Source organism: Oreochromis niloticus, linkage group LG7, assembly GCF_001858045.2.
Source record: "Oreochromis niloticus isolate F11D_XX linkage group LG7, O_niloticus_UMD_NMBU, whole genome shotgun sequence".
Lineage (NCBI taxonomy): Eukaryota > Metazoa > Chordata > Actinopteri > Cichliformes > Cichlidae > Oreochromis > Oreochromis niloticus.
Genome location: NC_031972.2, coordinates 59,433,329 through 59,445,465, shown reverse-complemented (window position 1 = coordinate 59,445,465; position 12,137 = coordinate 59,433,329). Strand labels below are relative to the sequence as shown.

General features: G+C 39.8%; 1 protein-coding gene across 1 annotated transcript in view; it reads right to left on the bottom strand.

Moving 5' to 3' along the window:
• Nucleotides 1–5,993, bottom strand: part of mrpl23 (mitochondrial ribosomal protein L23) — a 47,796-nt gene extending 41,803 nt beyond the window's left edge. Inside the window, exons 1-2 of the mRNA XM_003440546.5 lie at nt 5,854–5,993; nt 3,766–3,888 (exon numbers count right to left, since the gene is read on the bottom strand). Of these exons, the coding sequence (XP_003440594.1) occupies nt 3,766–3,888; nt 5,854–5,873 (143 nt within the window). The 5' untranslated portion in view covers nt 5,874–5,993. The remainder of the gene's footprint in view (nt 1–3,765; nt 3,889–5,853) is intronic.
• Nucleotides 5,994–12,137: the final 6,144 nt, after the last annotated feature.

Below are 12,137 nucleotides of genomic sequence, written 5' to 3'. Positions count from 1 at the left end.
AGCGGTGAGAATGAAACAGGAGAGTATCTTCTGCACAGATGAAAGGCAAATGAAAGCCGCTCCACATTGTTGGCCTGCCCATTGTCAATTTTAGGTTGAGATACGTACAGTCTCTACTTTAACCCTCCCATCTTCAGAGACAATACACGCACATAAGGTGCTAAACACTAAGTATCAAGATCATAGTAGCCGACTTTGTTTAGAGGGAAAGCTGCCGAGGAACCTGAGACTTGGGGAGAAAAGAGACAGTTGAGAAGTCGTGTGAAGGATTAGAGTTTTTTGTTTGCCCTGCGGCCTGACAATAGAACAAAAATAGATCAAAGAGCAGGTCATTGAAAGTCACAAAAGTTCTTACCGAGAAACAGGTCAATAGACTTAACATCACTAATCTACAGGCTAAATGACTTAATATGACATTAACTTGGGTTTACAAGCATGAAAAAAATGGCACAGTTTCAAACGTGTTTTTATTACGTTGAACAGGTGACCAGATATACTGGTGACTCCAACACTGTTAGGTCCAGGAACTGAACCGTTGGCAAAAGAAATCGTGAGCTGCAGTATAACAGGGTCAGTTTGCTCAAATCTGATTACAGTGAGAAACCACAGCATGGTCTGGTTTCATAGTTATTAGTCTGCATAGCATGAAATGTGACTGAGTAGCAGACTCAAGTGAAAGTTCAATGGCGTGCTCTTTTCTTTGCGTGCGTGTGTGTGAGAGAGAGTGTACTGGCCTCTCGCCATGCCAGGTGAGGTACAAGAAGGTGTGCGTGGGTGTGAGCCTAGAAATTTGATGATGTTATAGAACAGAGGGGAAATACTTGCATAGCACAAAAGGTTTGAGAACAATCAAAAAGACCAACAAATACCTCCCTCTGGCAGGTAGAAAGAGAACTTCCAGAGAACACAGCCCAGGTGTCTCAAAAAACAAGTGCCAAAGAAGGATTGATTTTGGACACATAGCAAAGTGCTTAAGAAAAGCACAATAAACAGCAGGCCCAGGGTGGGACAGAGGGGAAGGATGGAGGAAGACATGCCAGAAAGTGAGTGATACTGCCAAAAAGTACGAAAACTAGAGAAAAGCAAAAGAGATCAAGACAAACAACTATGGATATCTAGCTCCCAGGTGTCAGCGAGATAAAGGCCACCTTGTGTTATTCTCTTGAGAACACCAACAGTTACCAGTTCTCATTAACAGCTGCTCGGCTCTAAAATTTACCCACGCTTACACCGCCTACACTTGAGAATCATAACTACAACAGCTTTCACTGCTACAGTGACTCAGACTTATCAATAAGCTGGGAGTGGGAGTGACATTTGTTTTGTCATTGTCTCTCTGTGTGGGTCCATTTACTACGATGTTGGTAAGAAAGGTGAAAAAATAACAGTGTTTCCAAGCACACACCGAGGCCCCAGCAGTGTATCAATCAGCCATGCACCTCTCGCAGGCATCAAAGACTGTGAGGAAAAAAACAGAACACCTTACACACCCTTATAAACACACACGCACCCTGCACTTACCCAGTTTTGTGCATATATACACAAAGAAACACACAATTCGCACAAACTGACTCACTCACACTTACAAGTATATACAGAAACACACACACACACACACACACACACACACACACACAAAGACACACAATTACATAAGCACCCTAGGAGTTTGGCAGAGAAGAGGCAAGAATCAGAGTGGGAGGCCAGGCACCTGGATGAACAGATTATGGTCTAAACCCCACCAGAGACACATAGATGATCTGCCTCAAACTTCAATTTTTCTCCCCAGTGTGGGTTCTGGGCTTCTCATTGCCTCAGGAGCGCTGGTAACCTCAGTGACCTTGGCTTGTAGCGGTAGTCAAAATCAGCTTGTCACTATTAAGTGCTGACTGGACCTCCTGTTGCGTTTTGTGACGCAGTAGATACAGCAGAAACTTGACAAAATAAGAACATCGTATCTACACAGACAAGATTAGTTTTGCCTTCGCTTTCTGTCTCGCTGTTGATGCAGCTTCTCTGAGAGACTAATGGTGAAGACTCGATGTGTCCAAACTGACTCAAACGCCCCAGTTCAAAGCCAAATAAAAGTACTTTTGACCTCACCTCACGCATCACTCTCCATGTGAGAGTGACATGACGGCCTGTCACAAGTCATTGTTGCAACTAAGCTCATTAGAGGATAATCATGAGGTGGTACACACTATCTACACTATGGAAGACTGAGGCCTCCGTTTTCTGTTTTTGAGCCTGTCACACCACCTGGTGGCCACAATATCAAACATCAGAGACATATTACTGGTCCTGCAAGACCATTACTGTGCCAGTAAAAATAAATTATTGCAGAGTAAATGCAAAACATATGTTCATCGTACCATACGTTCAACTGAAACTACTATAGTCTAAACTCTAAAATAAATTTACAGCCTATACAGGGCAAAAAAAAATGTTCTTGGTCTTTTTAAAGTTTATTTATATCTTTAAGTTTAGTGTAGTTTTGTTTTATTCTCTTCTTGGATTAGTCACTTGGCCACTCTTACTCATTCGTGCTGTGTTCATCATCATTCGTGTATGGAGGAAAAAAAAAAGAAAAGAGGAGCCTCAATCCAAGGAAATCTGCTCTAGGGCTGAACAGCTTGTACTTAAACAGAGAGACAGAGTGAATGCTTACAAAGGGCCAGTATGTACAAGTAAAGCATTTGTGATTTTTGATTAATGTGTGTACAAATTTACAACTGGAACAATACACAGACTTCAAACGATAAGCACCTGCATTTATGGGCACCGACAGCCTGAAAGGACCAAACAAACAGACCAGTATGTAATTTATGGCGCCGTGGAAAAAGACAGGAAAAAACACTGTGGCAATAAAACTATAAATGAAATATTCCACTGACGTAAAAGTATTTTAGATCAGAGGCATTATATCTGATATGTAAGTTATAATAATTATTTACAACAAGCTCTATCATGAGATCTGTTAAATTAATATGTTAGGAAATACTCAAATCTCTCCCAAAAGACTTTTTCAAGACTTTTCATTTACAGTTCAGAAAGAGGTGATTAGAGGCAAGCGCTAGTGATTGTAAAAGACAATTTGCTTGAAAAAGTAACTATGCATTTAAATAAAGTAGTATTAACAGGAAGTTAAGCCATGGGATTTACTGGCCGCTCTACACATCAAGTCATCATATTAGCAGTGTTTCCCTGAGTGTCACACGGAGCTGAAATTAATCAAGTATGCATACAGTGATTGAATGACAAATAAAATATTGAGTTTTGTTGATTTTTTTTTTTAAGGGTTGGGGGAAAGGGGGATGTGAGCTGAGACACTGTGAGGCCTTTGTGAGGTACATCAGGGAAAAGAGTGGCATTAGAATACCTAAATGTAAACTAAAAGACAATTTTCAATCTCAGTGAACTGATGTTGGGTCACAAACACATTTAAAATAGAGAAGAATATAACACGCAAGAGACTGTAATTTAGTTTTCCAGCAATCAGCTTTATGTTTTCCTACTCAAGAATAACAGGCATCCATTAGCTTAAACACTTAAACTTGGAAACCACACTTTTATATTTTATGGACAAATAACCATGTCTAAACTTGAGGCAACCTTGAGAATACATACAGATTCACTAATCTGTGCATAGTAAAATTTTCTCCAAGTATTATGTGCAGCAAAATCAATTTACCTGAGAATGGTGTGATAACTAAAGGTGTACAGTAATGAACTTATGCACATTAACGTTTATAATCAAAGACTTACTCCATTGGGATGCGAAACTGGACAGTGTCTTGAGGCTGCTCTTTCCCCGGCCTCACCAGGGTCAGAAACCAGCTAGGTCTGAAGATCCTCAGCTGGGGATTGCCCAGCTGGTAGAGAGGATATCTGAGGAGATATGCACAGGCTGGCTCTTATTATCCTTGATATCATTCCCACGAATCCTATAATATTGTCTAAAAATCAAAATAACTGCTACCCAGATAATCAAGTAAAATTATGTCTTTAATCTTTGTTTGATTTAAGATAAGCAGCTGAGGTCAGTCCAGCACCAAGAGGGTTCCCTTTTCCCTTTCTTTTCTAATATCTGGAACAGTTCCTTAAACTTTCAGCTCACGCAAATGCGTAGAATCGAATTTCTTTGGAGATTTTACTCACTGCCATATAAGCAGGGAGCACATCTTTCCTTCTACTTAGTTAAGAGAAATTGAAAAAACAAATAGAAACTAGAAAATGTGTTTTCTGAAGAAACTGCAGTGTGGATGCTGATAGCTAAATGTTTTGAGCTGAAATAGAAATAGGAATGGGCAAGAATAACTTAGCATTGTCTGAAATCAAGAGCATTGAACTACAGAGGGCTTGACCAGGGATGTCAAATTTAGTTTACATCAAGGGCCACATAAGGTCCACTTTGATCTTAAGCTGGCCGAATAAAACTCTGCTTTTTGACAGTGTAAATAGATCTCCCTACACATTTAATCCCTGAGATATCTTAACATAAAATAAAGAAGTGCATTTTCAACAGCACATCGCAGTTTTTCTACATGAAAAATGTGAAAGATTACAGAAAAGTTCTGGCAGCTCACTGCCCAAACTGTCCCTTATTTATAAAACTTAATGTTTTGTTAATGTTTGAAATTTTCTTGTTTTAACTTAAATTTCTATAGTAGACAGTAAGAAATGGGAGCTTTTCTGTCATTTAACTGTTCTATTACTTAAATTGATTCAGTGTAGTATGAATGGCTATGGGGGAGGTCATCATCAGCAGGAAAAGCTGTAAAACTTGTGAAAATACAGTTAACCCAGCAGGCAGGATCGGGGCCTTATGTTTAGCACTCCTGGTTTATACCTAAGGATGTGAGGTCAAAGATGTGTCTTCCTCCAGCAACAAACTTGTGGCTAGCAGCATCACCTGTCTTTATCTCCTTTACATACTAAATCCAGCCAGTAAATGAAGGGGGGGGGGAATATGAGACACTGAGACAATCTTTTATTACACACACACACACACACACACACACGTTTGGTTTGCACTGTCATGCTTTATAATAACTTCTCCCTGAAACTTGAAAAAAGAGACAAATCCAAGTCTCCAAACCTGAATGATCAAATATTAGCGGTGCAGCATTTTATTGGATCTTGGGCAAATATAAAAAATAGTGTTTATGATGTTTCTGTTTAGCGGTGGACCCCTATTAGGCAAGATCATTTGTATTTACGTAGCTCAGCAATACAAACTACACATTTCCCGTGCAATGTCTACGGTGCACTAATTACAGCACCCTGTATTGATAAGCCTGGGTTAAACCTCGTAAACAGTCACATTACTCCTACGATGATTTAATATTGCCGCAGATTAGTTGCAGCATTTTCACCAACCTGCAAAGTGACTGCACAACAACTCCAGCATCATGCTATCTGCCGTTTGTTTTTAGCATAGCAGGCTAGCGCCAGCTAAGTTCTTGTTGCTTAGTTATCTGAAATTCACAGTGAGCACATAACTCGCAGTCTAAAATACACTGACAGTTATTGACAGCAACGTGGACTAAACCGACTGCAATCAGGACAGAGTGCATACAGGCCAGCTGGGAGCCGGAGACATGCTAGCAATAGCTTGTATTTATTATTGTGCGATCTATTGTACAATATAAAGCGCCTTGAGGCGACTTTTGTTGTGATTTGGCGCTATATAAATAAAATTGAATTGAATTGAATTGTTTTCATGGGTTAAACTGCCAGAAAAGATGACTAGCAATGTAAGCACGAGTAAAACTGAGGCTTGTTATTTAAACAAAACACTTGAGCACGAGTAAAACTGAGGCTTGTTATTTAAACAAAACACTTGATACTCACAGCAGTCGTGTTACTGGCATCACTAGAAATTCTTACTGACAGACATAAGCTGATAGTTACTTTATAGTTTTTCAAGGTTGTCAAATCCTACACGTGCAGGGATGTGCTTCCGGGAACATTGGCACTGCGCAAGCGCATTGGAAATACTACCTTCCTGTGATGCTAGGGGGTTAGTGAGCTGTATATGTGTGCTCCTTGTTTCAGCTTATTGAATTATAAACTAAAAGATCCCCATGTTATACCGGACTGTTATGCAGCTTTCAAAATCTTGTAAAAAAAAAAAAAAAAACACTGCAAAGATGTAGTTTGCTTATTTTGAGAAGGTGCCTTTGAAATCAATCGATGCCGTGCTATTCAATTACTTTGTCACGCATTTGGTTTCATTTTTGAGAATGTCATTGTTGTGAGCATATTGAGAAATTAGTATATCAGAGAAACAGTCAGGTTGAGCAGTTTGGACAGAAAGGGTAGAAAGACAAAGCCTGCATGTGCAAAAAAGACTGTTCTGGCGACCCCTAAAGGGAGCAGTTGATAGAAGAAGAAGAAGAAGATTTTGAGTATATTCTCAGGACATGTATGATTAGGCATCAGCAGAGGGAGACCTCCTCCCATCTCTGCATCTTCTTATGTGTGCTTAAGACCCCACACTTGTTATCTCTTCTTACAACACGATGTGCCTGCACCAAGGGTAAAGATGACTGAAGACCCCCTGAGTGGAACATGAGTCTCTGGCTCAGCTGGTTCAGACCTGGCAGGAAATGGACCTCACTGACAATCCACACTGTGCTTGGGAGGGGAGTTTCCATCAGTTAAGATGCCATGGAGTGGATGTATGTGTGTGTGTGGAGGGCTTTTATTATTATAGAGTTGCGTCAGTGTATGAGGCCTTTTGTTGCACTATTTCAGAGTTTCCTATAATGCCTATAGTTGTCCAGTTTCATTTTGTTTTTTTCTGTAAGAAATATAAATTGCTGCTGAGTTCATTGCTTGTTTACATGTTTGTTTCTTTGGAACTGGTTCATCTGACAGCTGATACGACGCTGTAGCAGGGAGCCATTATGCTGATGAGCCAGAGGTGCGACGGTTGCTTTAAAAACATAAGCTTGAATACCACATATACCACATAATGCACAGTGGTCGCTGCTTATTATGCATAACAACACTGGATTGTTCATTAAAATAAGTTAAATTCGGTAAGCTCTAAAATTCATGATTCAACTAATAATAGATTGATACATTCACACAGAGTTTATCAGAGTGCAGGTAGTAACCTGCAAATTCATTTAGTAGTTGTTTTATTATTTGTGCACAGCAGTATTTCTACTGAAAGTAAATAACAGATTGTTTCAATCTCAATGCATCACTTGGATATCTGAAGAATAAAAAAGATGACAGACATTAACTAGGAGGAAATATTCATCAAACAGCCACACCATATCACTGAAAATGGGCCAATGATCCAATGGGTGCTAACCATTGCATTATAATCCCAATGCAAATATCACCTGGGCAGTGACTCCCAATGCCATGTGATAACTGTTTTCAGTAATTATATCATAATTTCATTAATCGTCAGTGTCAATACACTTTGGACTAAGAGTATTTGGCAGAAAAATCAAAACTTATGCATATTTATAACTATTGTTGAATTTAAAATCAATGTAACGAATGTGGAGAAGGATGAGATTGTTTTATTTGACATGCCACTAGTCGGTTTTTGTTTGTTTGTTTTTTGTGGGTATTTTTATATTAAATATCATTATCGATATCCTGCATTTTACTTTTTTCACATCAATATCACTGAGATTTCCTAATAAAATTCAGATAAATTAAATAAACAGTTCAGGTCAACACAGTGGATCAGCGTTAAGCATTGTTGCCTCATAGCAACACGACTCCCATGCAATCCTGAATTTGATAAGCATAAGATAATGGCTGGTTAGATATTTCACACCAGATATGTTTACAGTGACTCCTGCATATTTTTCTGCCATTGTAGCTGAAAGGAGAGAACATTTCACAGCAGTCTTGTGGCTCAATCCTGCATCTGTGTTCTAGTTTTGTGAAAAATATTCCTGACAGCAGGTCTGAGAATCCAATAGCAGTAAGGGTACCATTAGCTGGCACATGGAGGGTCTGTGTGACCCTCCAAAGATATGCCTCCCCAGACCATTACTAACCCACTGCCAAACTGGTCATGCTGAATGATGATGTTCCAGGCATCATAACATTCGCTGCAGCGTTTCCAGATTCTTTCACTTCTGTCATGTGCTAGTTCTCAACTGTGAAGATGCCAGTGCTAGTACCAGTGGTGGACCTGCAAGTTCTGGTGTTCTCTGGAAAAAGATGAGCTGCACCGTGCTGTGTCGTGAGCACAGTTCCCACTAAAGGGCAATGAGCTCTCGTACCACCCTCATGGAGACAGTAGCTTCCTGGAGGCAGTTTTGTAGGATTCTCGCATTGCTGCTCCAATCTTCACCAAAAAGAGCAGAAATCAGTCATGTTCCTGGGTTAATGCCATCTGCAGCCTTGTCCAGCTCACCTCCTGCTATAGGCCATCTCCTAGTATCTTCTTTACACTCCTGAGCCTGTGCAGTCAGGGGAGATAAAGACAGAGCAGTAATCTTTGACCATGACCAACTGCAAAACCACTCCCTTTTTGACTGTTGTCTTTTTGTTGCATCCCCAATGCATCTATGCTTTTATTTGCACCAAAGCAGTTGAAATGGATTCACAGTCAGTTATGCTTCCTAAGTGGACAGATTGACATCCTTGAGTTTAATGGATTTTGTGTTCTACTGCGATGATCGAGTGGTCCCTTAATTTTATGAGCAGTGCTCATTAACTAATTTCACTGGCTGCTGTAAGAACACAAACTGAAATATTGATTTTTTTATTGCTTTTTTAATACAAGAGTTCGGGATATCACAACTGTTCTCATCACTGTTTAAAATTGTCTCTTTGGGAAAATAGATGTAGCTGATTATGCTTATCATTCAATTTTAAAGAAGTCATGATTTGGTCAGTGGCTTGGCTGCTTGACTGTCTTGCATTTTTAGCTACAGTAGACACACCCACACACGCAAAAGCATGCACTCATACACAAAGCCTATCACACTTGTATTTGCAACAATTGCAACTAATACTTTGCATTTCATTCTTAAAGCAATGGTCACTCAATAACTGAAATTACACTTTTTTAACATCACTATCACTTTTTACTGTGTCTGTGTGAAAGAGAGCAGAACAAAGACAGCAAAAGCAAAGCAGAGATTGTATATTTTGGGACAGTAAAAGCTGGGAGAATTCAAGGGTGGAGGAGGGAGTGCTCTAATAGCAGAGGTGGATAGACGGAAACAGTTCAGTATACTGTGGTATTGTCCTGCCAAGAGTGAGCAATGGGGCAGCATGGAAACTTTCCCCCTCTGACTCTCAGGCAGTCGTAGGAGAAGTCATCGGTATTGGATATCCAAGAGAAGGAAAAAAGGAAATAGTAAATTAAAGATCCAGACATGGATGGAAAAGTTTGTCAGCTGAATTCAATAGTTTTGCACGTTACGAGATCCACTGTTTTAGCGATTCCTTCTGAAGTCACTTCAAACCTTCTTGAAGAATGGTCCAGCTCATTCCCTAAACAGTTGCTTGGATAAAACAGGCTATGTGATAGCTAATGTGACAAAGATGCATGACAGCATCATGCACGTTTGTAATGCTAACGAAAGCTGTCCACAAATAGGTTCACACAAACACCTGCAAAAGTCCTCAAAAGTACATTTTTTTCATTAGAACCACAATTTGTCATGCTCACACGAACACACACACAACATACACAGACTCACAAGGTGAAAGCCTACCTAAGCTATTACATGTACTAATAATGAGTTTTTTGAGACCCTTTTACAACCAAATACCTTACATTCAGTGGATTTTACACAAAAACAGCATCTTAGTAGCACATTAGCATCTCACTGCATAGAAACATTAAAGCGGATGATTAGGAATTACAGAAACAAAAATAAAGACAGACAGCAATGAATGAGAGAACGCTTTGAAACTAGAATTGAGTTAAAAGTGGCCTTCGGCTGTTACAGGCGAGGCTCACATAATGGGTTTGGACTACAGCATGTTACGCGTTATGCACCACATTCAGGGATGAGGCAAAACTGTATCAAGGGAACCAATTATCATTTTTGGCAGCAGCTGTTTATAATAGCATTTTCATCCCCTGTTGACAATCTATAGCAGATGTTTCTGAGATACGACACTGTGAGACACTGTGGCTTGTTATCCATCAGTGGTCAGTTAACAAGTTGTCCAGTGTATACTGACATTTTGTTTGTGGCACAGGTAGAAGGTGCTCCACCACCACAGCTCACACCAAAATATCTTAACAACTACTAGAGTGTACCAACTACCAGTGACTTTTTGTCATTGTTCCTGGTGTAATGACAACATGCAAAACTTCAGAATTAATCATATTTACCATCACATGTTTTAATACACATCAGAGCAAGTTGACTGTAGCATGTAGGACCCACAACCACTTCTTAAGCTCATGGAGTTGTCTTGTTAGATTGACTTGATTAAGTAGTAAATCAGGGCATTCAACTGATAATTAATAAATTATTACTATGGTGATAAAATATATATATATATATATAAGTAACTACTGTGCACAACCACTGTTTCCAGATATTTCCTATTTTTCTGACATAATCTCATATTTGATGTTTGATGTTTGAAGAACATGACTGAAATTTTAGATCATTTCAACTCTAAACAAAGTACTAAATCTACTTGACACTGAAAGCATAAATCATTAGCCTGTCCATCCCACACCTAATTAAACATTTGCCCCTGTGCCATCAACACTAAATGAGTGGTCAGAGGTAGTGGCCAGTTAAGGTCAGATTCCTCTGTTTTTTTCTTGTCCCATGTTCACACACTCGAATAGACTGGGTGCATGCCGTGCAGCAATCCTCTGACTATAAATAGCAACCAGTGTCATGGGCAATCTGGATAGCATGTAAATGTAGACCCCCCCCCTCCCGGATGTTCCGTTGAAGTTACCAGCCTGACCTCTGACCCAAGAGCCTGGCTGCGAAAGGGCCTCCGCTGAACTTGAATTTCAGGGTTTCGAATGCAAGCGTGAAAACACAAAAACACGTGAGCATATCTTCATGTACAGTGCATGCACACATGCAAAAAGACAGTCTAAAAATGCAGAATCTGAAACAGTTTGAGACAGGTAGCAGTTCAAATATGTCACCCGAGGTCCTGAACACATGCTGCATTCAATCACTGTGAGAAAAGATGTAAGCTGAAAGATCAACTGACTGTTCAGCTTCTTTGTCTCTCAAACAAGGTGCTTATAGAAGCACTGCAAAAAAACAAAACAAGACAATCTCCTTCTACACTCCTATGGTAATATGTAATCATAAAGCTGCATGCAGTTTTCCAGAGATTTTTAAATTGACTGCAGTTGGAATAAGGTGATTAGGTAGAGCGCTCACACGGGTTCCCACAGACTTATCCAGTGTCTCTGCCCCTGCCAGAGTTATGTGATAGACCAGGGAGGTAGGAGGGGTGGCTGACATGCATAAACGAGGACAGGGGCAACTGATCTTCAAGGTATGTCAGTCAACACGCTTGGGATATTTGGTGCACTGCAGCACTGCACAACAGAAGACCTCAGCCTACAAACGTAACAACATTGTTCCTGATCTGTGATTCCTCTCATCTCATTTTTGCATCCAATAAAATTTTTGTTTGATACCAAAAGAGTCATAACCATGTTACAACAAGACCTGTGTTGAAATAAATGGAGAGTGATAAATTAAAATGTACATGCGCAGTGTACAGTTTGGGTCACAAAAAGTTACTGCATAACAGAAAATATGCTTCAGTGAGAGCAACGTTCAGCATCAACAAATCTTAGTGTCCGCTGAGATTAGTTACCATATAAAAGTATGGGTTGACCAGAAGCCCAGTGAATCTATGCTGACATTATAACTCAAGGCAAAATTAATGCTGACAGTCTAAAATGGCAACGAATCCCACCTTTAATCAATCACACCATCACCTGCAGCATTTCTGTCCTCAGATGTCCTTTGCCCATCACATGAAACTGAAGCACACACAACAAACTAAACTTCACACACTTTATGACACACAGGTCTTTAAATATCAAAACACATATGGAATCTACCATGGATTCCTGTTTTTTGTGACAGTGCTGTATCTAAAATGTGCAAAAGTCACAATAATAAACAGCAACACGTTAA